The sequence below is a fragment of the Pseudopipra pipra genome, chromosome 25, assembly GCF_036250125.1.
Source record: "Pseudopipra pipra isolate bDixPip1 chromosome 25, bDixPip1.hap1, whole genome shotgun sequence".
Lineage (NCBI taxonomy): Eukaryota > Metazoa > Chordata > Aves > Passeriformes > Pipridae > Pseudopipra > Pseudopipra pipra.
The window spans coordinates 791,264-806,677 of NC_087573.1; the positions used below are offsets into that span (position 1 = coordinate 791,264).

At 59.4% G+C, this 15,414-nt stretch overlaps 2 protein-coding genes and 1 long non-coding RNA gene across 5 annotated transcripts in view; 1 reads left to right on the forward strand and 2 right to left on the reverse strand.

The window, feature by feature from the left end:
- The window catches only part of ITPR3 (inositol 1,4,5-trisphosphate receptor type 3), a 92,580-nt gene that overhangs the window by 50,940 nt on the left and 26,226 nt on the right, over positions 1–15,414 (reverse strand). The gene's annotated exons all lie outside the window — the stretch shown is intronic.
- Positions 1,396–14,230, forward strand: BAK1 (BCL2 antagonist/killer 1). The gene is made up of 6 exons (XM_064636069.1): positions 1,396–1,498; positions 4,775–4,894; positions 7,999–8,134; positions 8,237–8,380; positions 10,391–10,571; positions 11,416–14,230. Exons 2-6 carry the CDS (start codon positions 4,807–4,809, stop codon positions 11,515–11,517), a joined length of 651 nt encoding a protein of 216 aa, XP_064492139.1. The 5' UTR covers positions 1,396–1,498; positions 4,775–4,806; the 3' UTR covers positions 11,518–14,230.
- On the reverse strand, positions 6,335–9,179 carry LOC135402693 (uncharacterized). The gene is made up of 2 exons (XR_010425212.1): positions 8,859–9,179; positions 6,335–6,549 (listed from the first exon to the last, which is right to left on the reverse strand). It is a non-coding gene; the product is annotated as an uncharacterized LOC135402693 (long non-coding RNA).

Below are 15,414 nucleotides of genomic sequence, written 5' to 3' on the forward strand. Positions count from 1 at the left end.
CTGGGGGATGCTAAATCTGAAATGGTGGTGGGGCTCAGGAACAGCCTGGATTGATGTGGGTGTGGTGGGGAGAAGCCCAGGACTTGTTCTGCAGTAGAGGAACAGCTTAAACCTGGCCACACATCACACCAGGTGTGCACAGGAACAACCACCACCAGCACAGATCAGTCACCCACAGTCAGGGACATCAGACCCAAACAGCCACATTTACCTCTGAAATCAACTCAGAATTGGGATTGGTGGTGGGAGCTGGACCCCCACCAGGTCCAGGAGCTTCTCAGTGGGTGCCCCTGGGAGGAAGGCAGAGCCCTTGGTACCAGGCTGGTGGGGACAGTCCCCCTTAGCTGATCCCTCACCTCCCTCTGCTCTGTGATTGTTTTACCTCCCTGAAAGCCACCTCTGGCCAGGGCACCTCTCTCCCAGCCCCTGTTCCCACAGTCACTGTGGGTGTCCTTTGCTTCTCCCTCCACATCCAGCTTTCCACTGTGTCAGTGCAGCCACCACCCTCAGCAGGGTCTGCCAAGGCCACATGCCCAGCAACCCCCACCTCCAAGGGAGCCAGGGCAGGACCCTCTGCAGCCAGGGGCCCATTTTCCATGGAAAAGCTCAGCCAAGTAAGCCAAGAGCTCAGAAATCTCTGGCTCTGGGGCAGGGAACATCCCCGAGGGCACACACAGAGCTCCTGCCGCTGGACAGGCAGGTGTGATAAGCAGCAGTCAGGCGTCTGTACCGGCCCCAAACCTCTGCTTATCTGGCCCTTTGCAGCCCCAGCAGCGCCCCTGGCAGCTCCCAAGGAGAGGAAGAGCAGCCGGGGCAGATCGCTGAACCCTCAGCACTGCAGCTCTCTCGCTCCCCGCGGTGAATCACACCCCCTCCTTCCAGCTGCTGGGATTTTTCAGTGGATTTCAAATTTCCTAAGGCACTTGGTGTGAACCAGCTCTGCCACCGGTGGCTTTTTTTCTGGTGGGTCAACACAAGTTTCCTCCTGGAAGCCAGAAATGCTCCAGCAGGGACTGTAACGGGGCTCCTTCGGGAACCTGGCAGAGGGCAAACCTTGAGGTGCAGCCTTGAGGAAAAGGTCAGAAAACCACTGGAGAGCCCAGGGAGACGCCGAAGGCTCCCGGGGCAGCACGACGAGCAGAGTGCCGGGATGGGACGGGGTGTGCGGTGCCATCCCCGCAGCGCAGGGCAGCCCCCAAACCCCGCGGCCGGGCGGTGCCTCAGGTTCCCCCGGAGCCCCCCGAGGAGCCCCCGCGGTGCTCGGCGCTGCCCCGCGCCGGGGTTGGTGCCTCTAGAGGGAGCTGAGCCGGAGCCGCCCGCGTCTATGGTCCGGGGCTGGGTTTCTACTTGTTGTTTTTTTTTCCTCTTCTTCTTTTCCCTCCTCCTCCCCGGCCCCGCTCGCTTCCTTTCTCCCCGCCGCGCTCCGGGCGGGAGGCAGGAAGGGAGGCGGCGGGATGGAGCGGCTCCCGGCCGGGATGCGGTAGCGCCCCGGGACACGGTGAGTCGCGGGGGAACCCCCTCGCCCCCTCCCCAGGCTCCCCCGGGATGGGTTATCTCTGTTCTCCGGGCCCGGCTGGGACGGGCAGGGATGCACCGGCAGCCGCAGGGACTCCGCGGGGGATCCCGGGGGCGGGAGGGGTGACAGAGCCGGGGCCGCATCCCGGGACAGGGATAAAGCGCGCGGTGGTACCTCGGCAGCCGCGGCTGGGCGGACAACGGCCGGGCCGGGGCTGGAGGTCCCGCCCAGGGCGGATCGCTGCCCTAGAGAGGGAATTTCTCCTTTTTAAACCGTATTTTCTCCAGTTGGTTTTTTTTCCCGCCTCGCGAGGCCGCGGCCGTGACAGCCACGCCCGACATCCCTGTGCCGGCATCCCCGAGGGGACAGGGGACAGCGGTGGGCAGAGCTGTGCCCTGCCCAGGGGGGGTGACACCCCACCCAGGGGGTGACACCCGTCCCGCCGCGGCTCGGACACGGCACGTGTGGCCGTGCTGTCCCCGCGGGGACCTCCGCACACGCGCTCGGGTGCGGGGGGACCGTGGCTGCCTCTGCTGGGGTCGTCTGCCCTCCGTGGGGCCACCAAACCGAACAGACTGACCTGTTTGCTGTGCCAGGGCAGGCGGGGGCAGCGGGGCTGGCTCCGTGCTGGCCGGGCAGGGCTGGCAGCGGGCACGGCGTCCCGCGGGGTCTCTGTCCCGGGGAGGGGTCGCTGCCCTGCACGCTGGGATGGAATCTCTCCCATGGCCCAGGGCCAGACCCGTCCCAGAGGATGCTCCGTGCATTTCCTGGAACAGGATCTTCACACCGTGTCAGGGGCAGACTTCGGAGCCCCTGGCTGGGCTTGGCCACAGGGGCTGTGCTCCCTCTCTGGGCCAGCCCTGCCATCTTCCCTGCACCCAGGGCCCGGGAACTTTCCTTTGGAGGAAAGTTTCACTCTCGAGGTCTCCTCTTCTTAAAGGCCTTTGACACATTTCCTGTGTGTCTTTGTAGCACACCCACCACTTCATCCAACTTCATCCTCCAAAGGAAAGTGGGGATTTTTTCCTCCCAAGGAAAGTTGGATGAAGTGGTGGGTGTGCTACAAAGACACACAGGAATGGGTCAGAGGTCTTTAAGAAGAGGAGACGAGGGTGAAATGAGAAACAGTTGGAGGCAAAGGTCTTTGTTTTATTGGGGAAGGCTGGTGGGTTCCGGGAAGGCTCATTCTTTGCATGGCATGTGCTCTTTAATAAAGATAAGAGCCCTGTGCCACCTTGGAGGTGTAGCTAAACCCACACCTCAGGTGCTGGCTGCTGCTCTTAACATTTTGCAGCCTCCTACAAGACCAAAACACCTTGTAGAGTGGATCAGACCTTGCTCTCAGTGACCTGCAGCTTCCCCAAAACACTCCCTTGAGCCCTGTCTCAAGTCCTGGAGAGTTTTCATTTTCTGCAGCCTTGGGCTGTCTCAGTCTGTGGGTGTCATTTCCTGCTTCACACCCTTCCTTGCTCTCATGACAAAGGGGAATGGGGCACATCGAGGGGGCTGGGAGGCAGGAGGAGCAGCAGCACTCTGGGTCCTGGAGGGGATGGTCTGAGACACTTTGCCCCCAGCAGAGGTGGGCAGAGAGCTGTGCTGGGCATTCACAGGTTGGCAGCAGTGGGAGTTTGGTGCGGGCAGTGGTTGGGGACCGACAGCACTGCTGGTCCCAGGGGTGTGTGAGCACGAGGCTGCAGAGGGTTGTGTCACAAGAGAAGAGAAGAGAAGAGAAGAGAGTGCTGCAAGAACCCAGGAGGAAACCAAAACCGAAAGTTCTCACGGGGTTCAAAGGGTTGGCCAAATGCAAGCTTGAAAATCATGAGTCATCTGCGTCTGGGTGCTGGGCCCACTTGAGAGCTCCAGAGAGCTGCTGCCAGGCTGCTCCCCCCGAGCAGCACCGAGCCCTGCCAGGGCAGGGGCTCAGCCACAGCCTTGCTGGGCCCACCCAGGGACTGGGGTGGCAGTGGAGGAAGCTCCCGAGGCTTCCTCAGTGGAGGAGGGGATGGGCACCTGCATCCACTCAGGCACTCCTCGAGCTCTCTGCATCATCCCAGAGCAGGGAATCCTGTGATTCCAAGAGCAAGGAGAGAGGCAGCTCTGGAGCCTGGGTCTCTGCTGATCTGGGCAAGTGGGAGCCAGCTCTCTCCAAAGATCTGCTCTTGGTCTCAGCTGATGATCCTCATCATTTTTTTTGTTGTTTTTTCGTCCATCCTTGGATGGGGATGTTTGAGCTTGGGGAGGAAATGGGAAATCCAGTCCTCCTGTCCTCTGAAGCATGTAGGAAAAAAACCCATCTCCATCGTGTGTCACCAGGGCTCGGGCTCCCAAGCAGCTCTGTGATTCCAGCCCCCATCCCACTGGAGTGCAGGCTGTACTTCCCATTACTGCTGGCAGCATCCATCTATTTTTTCTTCTGAGCAATCTTCAGTGTGAGGCTGTGAGCTTGACCCACGTGTTGCACTTCTACCATTGATGTAGGTGGTTATTTATCCATACCCAGCACTTTCTTTATTTAAATTTCTGGGTGTCAATGTCATGAATTTTATCTTATTCATGAGCTCAGACCTGCTGCAAATCAGGAAAGCCATTAGTTCAACCCTGCAGAAGTCTGGCCTGGGAACACACACTGGCATGTCAGACTGCAGGCAAGGAGCTGCTGTGATCCCTGTTAATCCTGACTGGAACCGTGTGGCCTCTCTCCCTTCTCTGCAAACCCTGGTGCTGAGGGTGAAGGAGCTGCCCCAAGCCCTGAACTGCAGGTCTGGGTTTAGGACACCCGTGACCTTCAGGGGCAGGATGGGCCGTGCGTGTGGTTCTCATTTCATTTCCTCTCAGCCCCGGGTGAAGCCCTGCAGGTGCACTCTGCTCTGGGCTCAGGAAGTGTGGGGTTGCATCATTTCAGGGCGGAAAGAGCTGCAGCAAACCCACGCAGAGAGGGAAGGAACCTTTTCCTGGCAAAAGCGAGAAAGTGCTCAGGAGGCATGGTAGGGAATTGTCCTTTTTTGGCAAATGACATCACTGATAAAAAACCTCAAAGAGGAGAAATCCACTGCAAAGGACTAAGCAGAATTCTTTCGTAGGTAGATCGAGGGATGAGTGTGCCAGGCAGGGAGGGGCCAGGGCTCTGGCAGAGGATAACAGCAGCGTTCCCACTCCTCCGAGCACTTCCCCGGGCTGTGAGGGGCTGAGGGGCTGCAGGGCTCCAGGGGTCCTGCCGGCTGCTCAGGCCACTCACTGACCCCCACCGTGGTGTTCCAGGTGCCGCTGACATTCCCAAGCATCCCCCTGCAATGGCCTCAGGGAACGATGGTGACCCCCCACGGGCCCACGGACGCCAGGGCAGCGACAGGCACAGGTCATCCCAGGAGCTCAACCCAGGTAAGGAGCTGCTGGGACGTTCAGGGGACGAAGGAGTTTAAACCCTTTACTTATTTTTTTTCATTCCCTGCTGTGTTGCTTTGCTAAGACGGGATTTCCTTCCTCCAGGGCCCTTTGCAAGGCTGGGATAACAAATCTGTGCTACCTTGCTGAACTGAACTGGGAGAGCACGTGCTCGGTGCTTTTGGGAGATGCCAGGCTGGACAGGGCTGGAGGCAAACTGGTCTAGTGGCAGGTGTCCCTGCCCACGGCAGGGGGTTGGCACTGGGCGAGCTTTAAGGTCCCTTCCCACCCAAACCAGCCAAGGATTCTGTGCTTGGCATTGGATTAGTGTGGTGGAAGCAAGGGGGGATTGAAGGGCATGGGGATGTGCAGGGAGCTGCTGGACAGGACACGCTGGTGCCTGGGGTGTTTTTACTTTCCCTTCCCTGAGAGAGCAGGAGGTGCTTGGTGTTTGAATCCCAGAGGAAAGCACCCCCTGGTCTCGGGCACTCGCTCTCAGGGTCTGTCCCTGCGGGTGACACTGGCTCTCCTGGGCCTGGCAGAGCTGTGGGATGAGCTGCAGCCCACCAGGAGTGGGTCAGTCTGGCCGTGTGTGAGCCCAGCCCAGCAGACTGTGCCACACCATTTCACACTGATGGGTGTGAAAAACTGGGAACGGGGCCAAAAGGAACCTGGGAAAACCCTCAGCTCCCATTTCATCCCCAAATGATAAAATGCTGCTGTGGAACACGGTGACTCCTTGACCTGTTGGGCAGGTGAGATGTGAACCAGCTGAGTCAGCTCTGCCAATACCAGGGGCTGGGAGCTGCCCCGAACCCTTTGGGTGCCTGACAGAGCTGTTTGTGCTCTGGTATTGCCTGGTCTCCTGTCCACCTCAGAGTCCCATTTGTGCCAGATCCTGTGATTACACTGGAAGGAAAACTACCCCATCCTTCCCCATGCTGAAGTCCAGGAGGATGAAAATACCCAAACAGGAGCATGGTTTGCATGTGCTGGTTTCCTGTTGAGGAAAATGAGACACTGAAGTGAAAACCAGTGAGAGGGTCAGGCCCTGAGCTCTGACCACGCTGGGTCACAGTCACAGTTCTTGTTTGCTTGCAGGCACTTAAGAGCCTTCCTGGCATCCCTCTGCCTCCCAAAACTCAGGAGGTTCCTCTGGAATTTGGAGGATTCCAGAGGAATCCTGCATGCCTCTTAGGCAGAAGCCTTGTGGGCTCCAGTGGCAGCAGGAATGTGCAGATTTCACCAGCATGTGCTGTGGGATTGCAGGGTGGAAGGAGGCTTTTGTCACAGGGGTTGAGCCTGGATTTCATTTGGGGTTCTGTTTGCTTATCTTTGGATGCAGAAGAGATTTATCTGCTGCTCGAGGATTTGCTTTGTTATCATTGTGACCCTCCAGGGTTTGGTTTGTTATCATTGTGACCCAAAGCAAATGTGTGTCTGTTCTCCTATTTTTGTGTTACTAAAAATAGCACCTGATGTAATTAAACCAGTTTTTTTTTTTAGCGCACCAATTTCCTCTTCTGTCTGGCAGTGTAACCCTCCTCTCCCTGAAAGTCTGAGTCAGTCACTTTCCTTTTCTCAGGGGAGCCTTCACGGGCTCCTCTGCTTCCCAGAGGGTAACATCTGTTTGCCAGCAAATAAACCCGTTTCTGCAAAACAAAAACCAACGCCCTGAAAACACAGCATGGGGTTTGTCACTTCCCTCTGTTTACCCAACCTGGAGTCGGTGTAACCTGAGCACGACAGGCCCTGTCCTGTCCCCACAGCCCTCTGGAGCACCGAGATGGGACCAGCCAGAAAAACTCTCCAGGCAGGGCAGTGGTGTGTTGGGGGGACCTGGGTACGGGGTCTGTGGGGCAGCATGGCCAGGACAGCTGTGTCCAACAGGCCAGGTCCTCACTTCCCAGCCCCAGGACATTGCTCAGGCAGGAACATCTCAGGTTGGAAATGCAGATTCCCGTTGCTGCAGAGCTGCTTGGCCAGTCTGGATACCCTGGGATGGTGGGATGGGGTTTTAGCTGGGTTGGCTGCAGTGAGCTGCACTGCTGGACCTGCTGGACCTGCTGTCACCAGCCTGGCAGGACAATCCCCCAAACCCACAGTCCTGCAGGATCCTCCACTCCTGACCTTCCCCCAGGCAGCACCTTGCCCTGGCTTTGCACCCCAGTTGTGTCTGTGAATCTCCACCCTGAGGGTGATGCTCTGCCAAAGGAGCCGAGCTCTGACCCAGCCCCAGCACTCCTGTCCCCTTCAAACTGGAAAAGATACTGGGAAGAACAGTGTCAGTGCTCCCTCAGGGCCAGCTCCCTGAGCCTGTGGGGTGGCTCTGCGGGGCTGACACTTGTTTGGGAGCTGCTGCCCCAGCCCACAGGGATTCTGGAGCCACCGAAACTGAGCTCTGATCCAAGACATCCCGTGACAGAGCAGGGAATTTCCCCAGAGCCATGGGACGTGTGTGATAAGGTATCGGTCACCACGGGGCCAGACTGCCTGGCCAGGGGCTCCCTGCTCCAGAGGGGCAGGTCCTGGGCACATCCCTGGGCAGTGTGGGCACAGGGACACGTGTGGGGCTGGAGAAGGTTGTTTGGGCACAGGGACACGTGTGGGGCTGGAGCCATCACAGATGTGCCCGTGGGGGGACACCAGTTGTTCCTGCCACACAAGGGCACAGCCCTCGGTGACGCTGAAGCCCAGGATTGTTTGCTGAGGGCTGATGGGCAGCACCAGGCTGAGCTTCGCCTCCAGTCCGAGCTGGGATCTGAGATTCCTGAATCGTTTGTGCTGAGCAATGTCCTTATCGAGAGGTGGGAGAGCTGCCAAGTGCTCCAACATCTGGTTTGTGTTGTGACAGTCCCAGGGCTGCCTCTTGCCGAAACTGGATTCCAAAGGTGGGCTGTGCCCCCAGGAGCACAACTGGCTTCAAAATTATTTTTCTGAGGCCTAACTTCTGTTGGGTGTTTTTTGGGTTTACTGCAAAAGGCAGCTGTTAATACAAATGGCACAAATTTAGGTTGAAAATGAGGGAATGGTCTCTTTCCAACTTGGGAAAGGGGGACGATGAGCTTCTCCCTTGACTTTTCTCCCTCCCGTGTCTGTAGAAGCCCGAGTGGCAGCGGAGGCAGAGGAGGTGTTTCGGAGCTATGCCTTCTACCGCTACCGGCAGGAGAGGGAGGAGAGAGGGGCGGAGGTGCCCCCAGACCCGGAGATCGAGCAAATCCAGCAGGACGTGGAGAGGTAAATCCCTGGCACCAACCCCGTGCACGTCCCTCTGCCCATCCCGAGCCAGAGCTCCCCCTCAGTCCTGCTCGGCCACACTGACCCCTGTTCCCCCGGCAGCACCGGGAGCCAGGTGGGGCAGCGCTTGGCCATCATCGGGGACGACATTTACAGGCGCTACGACGCCGAGTTCCGCACCATGCTGGACACCCTGCAGCCCACGGCGGCCAACGCCTACGAGCACTTCACCAAGATCGCCTCCAGGTGAGGCCCTGGCAGGGGGAGCCTTCTCCTGCAGCTGAGCAGGGAAGGGGGGGCAGACGGGTGCGGTGCTGTCAGCCAAACCCTCTCCCCCTCTCTGGCTCTGTCCCAGCACACAGGGACTGTCCCAGCACACAGGGACTGTCCCAGCACACAGGGATGGTCCCAGCACACAGGGATGGTCCCAGCACACAGGGATGGTCCCAGCACACAGGGATGATCCCAGCACACAGGGACTGTCCCAGCACACAGGGATGATCCCAGCACACAGGGATGGTCCCAGCACACAGGGACCGTCCCAGCACACAAAGTGTGTCCCAGCACACAGGGACTGTCCCAGCACACAGGCTCTGTCTGTTCAAGCTTCACCCACTGCCCCTGGGCCGAGCTCCCAGTGAGCCCACCCTGACTGTTTCTGTGTTTCCTGCCTGTCTGCTCCTCCTCCTGTGCCTTGCTAGGACAGTCTTCCCCTGACAGGCACCTCAGTCCTTGCAGGAGCTGACTGGGGTCAGACAGCCTGGGGGATGTGCCCGTGCATCCGTAGCCAAGTGAATGTCCTGGTGCCCCTTCAGGGGCACAACCAGCCCTGGGCCAAGGCAGAGCTGCTGCTGGTCCTGCTGCTGCCTGCTCCAGGCTGGGACATCCCGAGGAGTCTGGCTGCCAGAGGCACAAACGCAGCCACAGGATGTGGGGAGGGAACAGTTCTCACTGCCTTTGGTGTGGTCACAGGAGTCATGGAATCACAGAATGGTTTGGGTTGGGAGGGACCTTGAAGATCATCTCATTCCAACCCCCCTCCATGGGCAGGGATGCCACTCACTAGATCAGGCTGCTCAGGGCCACATCCAGCCTGGTCCACATGGAGCAGGGATCCCTCAGGATGGGGGATTCTCCACAGGCTGGTAGAGCTTGTGCAGGTGCTGCACATCCAGCTCCCCCTCCCAAAGCACAGCCACAGGTGAGTGAGGGACAGACCTGCAGTGCCTGAGGTACAGCTCTGACCGAGGTGGCAGCCAGGGCTGCAGTGCCCACCCCGTGTGGCTGCAGGGACACCAGGACACTGCACACTCCTTTGTTTGCCCGGGCTCGGGCAGGAGGCAGAGGCAGGAGGGCTCTCTGTGTTCCCATGGCTCCTCTGAGCACCCCTGGCTCTGCACAGCCCCCTCTCAGTGTTTGTGTCTAACTGCTTCTCTTCTGTCCTTTTCCTGCTCCCCTGCCCGGGAAGCCGCGCTGGCTGAGGCGGTAACGCACTCAGGTAAAATAACCCCTGTCCCTCTCCCTGTTCTCTGCTCCCTCCAGGGCTCTAACTCCCCTCTCCCTCCATACCTGTGCCAAGGCTCTGCAGGGAGCAGTGCAGGCACCACCAGAACAGGGCAGCAGGTTGAAACACAGGGCCTCAGTCTACTCTCTTTTATTTTCTATTCCCTTCTCGCTTGCTTTGCTGGAAACCAGGAAAAACACCTTCAAAAACCAGTCTAGATAAATCAGTGTCAAACCTGCCCTCAGCAGCCAGACCCTGGAGTAGACACATTTGGGAGCCTCTTCCAGCCACAAAATCACCATGTCTGTGTGGCTGGGATGAGCCTCAAGGACTGGTGCAGCATTCCCAGCCCTGCAACCACAGAATCACAGAACTGTTTGAGTTGGAAAAGCCCTCTAAGGTCATTAAGTACAACTATTCCCCCAGCACTGCCAAAACCACCATTAAACCCCAAGTGCCACATCCATGTGGCCTTTAAATCTATCCAGGGATGGTGACTCCACCACTGTTCTGTGCCAGGGCTGGACAACCCTTTCAGTGAAAAAACTCTCCCCAATATCCAACCTGCACCTCCCCTGGTGCAACTCTGGGGCTGTTTCCTCCTGTCCCACCTGTGCCTCCCGTGCCTCTCGAGCTCCCTTGGGCTGGGCAGCTCTGGGATGGCTCCAGGTACTGAGCTGGGGGATCCGAGCTGGGGGATCTGAGCTGGGGGACCTGAGCAGGGACTCAGCACCCCCCGGGCTCTGTTCCAGCCTCTTCGAGAGCGGCATCAACTGGGGCCGGGTGATCGCCCTGCTGAGCTTCGGGTACCGCATGGCCATGCACGTGTTCCAGCACGGCCTCCCCGGCTTCCTGCGCCGCATCGCCCGCTACGTCGTGGAGTTCATGGTGCAGCAGCACATCACCCGCTGGATCGCCCAGCAGGGAGGATGGGTGAGCAGGGCAGGGGCTGCCGGGGGAGCAGGGGGGAGCAGGGGCTGTCCTGGGGGGCTGGCAGGTCCTCAATGGAGCAGGAGCTGTGCCGGGGGTCTGGGGGTTCCTGGGGGAGCAGGAGCTGTGCCAGGGGTCTGGGGGTCTCTGGGGGAGCAGGAGCTGTCCTGGGGGGCTGGCAGGTCCTCGATGGAGCAGGAGCTGTGCCGGGGGTCTGGGGGTTCCTGGGGGAGCAGGAGCTGTGCTGGGGGTCTGAGGGTCTCTGGGGGAGCAGGAGCTATACCAGGGGTCTGGGGGTCTCTGGGGGAGCAGGAGCTGTGCTGAGGGTCTGAGGGTCTCTGGGGGAGCAGGAGCTGTGCTGAGGGTCTGGGGGTCTCTGGGGGAGCAGGAGCTGTGCTGAGGGTCTGGGGGTCTCTGGGGAAGCAGGAGCTGTGCTGAGGGTCTGGGGGTTCCTGGGGGAGCAGGAGCTGTGCTGCGGGTCTGGGGGTCTCTGGGGGAGCAGAGGCTGTTCTGGGGGTCTGAGGGTCACTGGGGGAGCAGGAGCTATGCTGAGGGTCTGGGGGTCTCTGGGGAAGCAGGAGCTGTGCTGGGGGTCTGGGGGTTCCTGGGGGAGCAGGAGCTGTGCTGAGGGTCTGGGGGTCTCTGGGGGAGCAGGAGCTGTGCTGAGGGTCTGGGGGTCTCTGGGGGAGCAGAGGCTGGGGGTCTCTGGGGGAGCAGGGGATGTGCTGAGGGTCTGGGGGTCTCTGGGGGAGCAGGGGATGTGCTGAGGGTCTGGGGGTCTCTGGGGGCTCAGGCAGCACAGCAGCCCGGCTCCAGCAGGACCGACCCTGGTCTCTGCTCCCTCCAGGTGGCTGTGCTGGACCTGGACAATGTTTACATGAAGTACATGCTGGTGGTGGCCCTGGTCGTGGTGGGGCACTTGGTGGTACGACGCTTCTTCAGGCTCTGAGGGGGGCAGGGCTGGGGGGTCTGGCCCAGAGCTCTCTCCGTTCTCTGCTCTGTCTGCCAGGAGAGGGGGATTCGAGGAGCCCCCGAGAGAGAGCTGGAGAGAGGTGGTTGGACCCCCTCCCACCACAGGGCCCGGGGTCTCTGCATCCCCAGGAGCCACGGAGGGAAGTAGGGGATGGGGGGGCTCCTCTTTGTTGTCTTTTTGGTGCCTCAACAAGCTGCTGAGGATGGGGCCTGACTGTGCTGGGGCATTGCTGGGACCCCCAGGTCCTCAGGAGGAGCAGAGGTGTGATGGCAATGCCTCTGAGTGTGTGTGTGTGTGTGTAGGGTCTCGTGCACCCCTGGGGCAGGTGCAGAGCCCCCCATTGCTGACAGCCCCAGCCCAGACCCCCCCTGTGTCTGAGCCCTGGCTGCTACAGTTGGTCTGTAAGCCCATGTGGGGCTGCTTCACATCCCCTCTGCTCCTGAGCCCAGGACTTGAGCCTTCTCCAGCTTTTTAACAGACACCCGACCCCTTTCTATAGGAACACTCCTCCTGCCCCTCCTCTGGCAGGAGTTCCCTGCCCCAGCCCGGGCCTGGAGCCCTGCAGCTCCCCAGGGCTCAGAGGGTGCAGGGCTGGGGTGCAGCCTCACAGCCCCCCCGAGCTCAGGGGCTCTGTGCTGGCTCCCCTGGGAAGCACCAGCAGGTTCCCAAACACTAAAAGCCTGTGGGTGCTCTCTGGTGGGGACAGGGGGGTTTTCCTGCCCACCCACCAGTTCTGCTGGGGGTCACTCAGCGGGTGCTGGCTCAGGAGCAGCCCAGCTGTGACCAGTTGTCCTCCCTGGCTATCAGTGGGGGGCACTGGGGCTGCATCCCACCCCCGGCTGCCCCAGGGCAGTGACTTGACCTTGTTCCATTCCTGGTGATGCTTGAGTGGGATTTTTGGGGGAGGGAGGGAAGCTCCACTCTCCCATCCCCAAAGCTCCCTGACTTTTGCAGAACAGGGAGTTTAAGCTGGTTACTCCTCGAGCTCAGGGGCAGGAACCTCCCTGCTGTCCCTGGCAGCTCCCTCCTCTCCCCTCGCTGCCCAGGCTTAGCAGGACCAGCCTTCATTTTTTTAACACTCACCCCCCTCCTGTTCCTGCCTCTTTTTAACAGACTTTTTAACCTGCTTCCATATCAAAGTCCTCCTGAGGGGAGAATCCCCTTGCTCCTATCCCTGCAGTATCCCTTTCCCTGGTGGAATGCTCTGGTCTGTGCTTAATAGAAAGGCATTAAAATATTGACTCTGTTCTTCCTCTATCTCTGTGTTGGTGCTTGCCCCGTGCAGGGCAGCTCAGCTCTGCCGTGGCCTGGCAGTGCTGGCTCTGAGCAGCCCAGCCTGGCTCACCTGGGCCCACTGGGCTCATTTGTCCCCTTGCAAGTGCATTTCTTTGCATTTTTCCACACACAACTTCATTTCCCATCGTGCCACCCCTTCTCCCAGCTTGAGGTTTCCTCGAGTCCAAGACTCTTCTCTGCTGTGAACCAGCCTAACCAGTGTGAGCTGCAGTTCCCACCCTCCTCCTCACCTCCTTTTTGGGTGCAAACACCACCAGATGGAGCCTTTTTGCCACGATGAAAATGAACAACTAATCGTTATTTCCCTTTTCTCCTAATCAGCCACTCTGTTGGCAAATCATCGTCCTCCAGCCTGGTTCTCTGCTGGGGTTGTGTCTCCAGAAGGACTTTTTGGACGTCCTTGGAAAAAAACCCAGCACATCAGTTTTTATTCACTACTTCAGACCCACTCCCAGACTGGGGAGAGCTTTTGCTGCTCATAATTTATTTTCATTTCCCAGATAAAGTGTTTCCCCTTGCAAACCAAATGCAGCTGTGTGGCCATCAGGCTTCAAATAAAGAATATTTTTCATATTTATGGTAGAGGATTGAGCCTTAGTGAAGTCTGGGATACCAGGACAGAGAAGGGAACTTTTAACTGGGTGCAGTGCAAAGAAAAATTTCCATTTGATGCGTTTTCTCAGGGGATTTGCAGGGAGGATTGTCTCAGGACCTCAGTGCATCACCTCCCTCTGCTCTCACCTCTCCCAGCCTTCCCAGCACTGGTTAACTAGTGGAAAAAAGCTTGAACAGGGACTGTGGGACTGGGGTGTGGTGCTGTGTCCTGTCACAGCCCCAGGTGCCCCGTGGCTCCTGGTGCCTCTCTGCCAAAGGAAGAGTCTCATTTACTGAGCCTTTTTAAATCTCACCATCTCCCAACTCCTTCCCTCTGGTTGGAGGAATCTGCCCGAGCTGCTGCTCAGAACCTCCTCTCCCTGCAGCCCTTCCTCACCCCGGCAGGTTTCCCCTGTGTTTGAACCCACACTGTCCCTGTCAGCTCTGGTTCCTCCTCCCTTGTTCCAGTGTCCCCACAGCTCCTTCCCAGCCCTGCAGGAGGGGACAGGGTGTGTGACAGCAAAGGACACTTGGCACTGGCTCTGGAGGGGAGGGACAGGTACATACACCTTCTTCTCCCGGGGGGAGAGGAGAGGCAGGCAGGTTCTCCCAGCAGCAGCAGGGAGGTGGGGAAGGAGCTCTCTGCAGGTCACCTTTGAAGGGCAGCAAAGGGGCTGTGTGGGACACGGTGGGCTGCTTTTATCTGAAAAACAGAACATTTCTCTCACCAAAACTCTGTATTTTAAATTATGTAATGTATATATGTGAAAATAAAAATGGTACCTTGAGTGCAAACTCATCTCCTGGCCGTGTGGGGGGTTTTCTTCAAGAGGCTTCCAGGAGCTGTGCTCTGACTCTGGGGGCTCTTGGGGGACGATGCTTTGGCAGCTCTGCCTGGGCTGGGGCAGCTGGGCCCGTGTCCCTGGTCTCTGAGCCCCCCCAGACACTGCCCAGCTCTGCCCCCTCACCCCGACCTGCCCTCAGTGCTGCTGCCTCCCCCCTGCAGCCCCACGGCCCCTTTGGGGCTGGGGAACCTCCCAGTGCAGCCCAGAGTGTGCTGACTGGCTGTGGTGGGAGGCACAGGGCAGGGCTGTGTCCATCCCTGCTGTGTCCATCCCTGCTGTGTCCATCCCTGCTGTGTCCATCCCTCCTGTGTCCAGCCCTCCTGAGTCCATCCCTCCTGTGTCCAGCCCTCCTGAGTCCATCCCTCCTGTGTCCATCCCTCCTGTGTCCATCCCTCCTGTGTCCATCCCTCCTGTGTCCATCCCTGCTGTGTCCATCCCTCCTGAGTCCATCCCTCCTGTGTCCAGCCCTCCTGTGTCCATCCCTCCTGTGTCCAGCCCTCCTGTGTCCATCCCTCCTGTGTCCAGCCCTCCTGTGTCCATCCCTGCTGTGTCCAGCCCTCCTGTGTCCATCCCTCCTGTGTCCAGCCCTCCTGTGTCCATCCCTGCTGTGTCCATCCCTCCTGTGTCCAGCCCTCCTGTGTCCATCCCTCCTGTGTCCAGCCCTCCTGTGTCCATCCCTCCTGTGTCCAGCCCTCCTGTGTCCATCCCTGCTGTGTCCATCCCTCCTGAGTCCATCCCTCCTGTGTCCAGCCCTCCTGGCTGCTGCACACGGAGGATCCTTCCAGAGCCTTCCCCTCCCTCCCTCCTCTGGGTCTGTTCAGGGGGATGGAGAGCAGGGCAGTGTCTGGGGGCTGGGGGGCTGTGCTGGAGCAGAGGTGGCTGCACAGAGGGGTGGCCCTGCTGTCCCCAGGCAGGACAGCTCAGTGCCATCGCTCTGGGATGGATCCCAGTGACCCCCCAGCTCCATCCCGGGTCCCCACCCCAGCCTGTCTGTCCATCAGGGCAGTGACAGCCCCGGGCCATCCCCCGGGGTCCCTGGGCTTGGGTTTCTGGATGCCACTGGGATCAAAGGGGACCCAGGGCAGGATGCCTGCCCGGATGGATCAGATGGAGCCACAGGGTCTGAACCCAGGCCGTG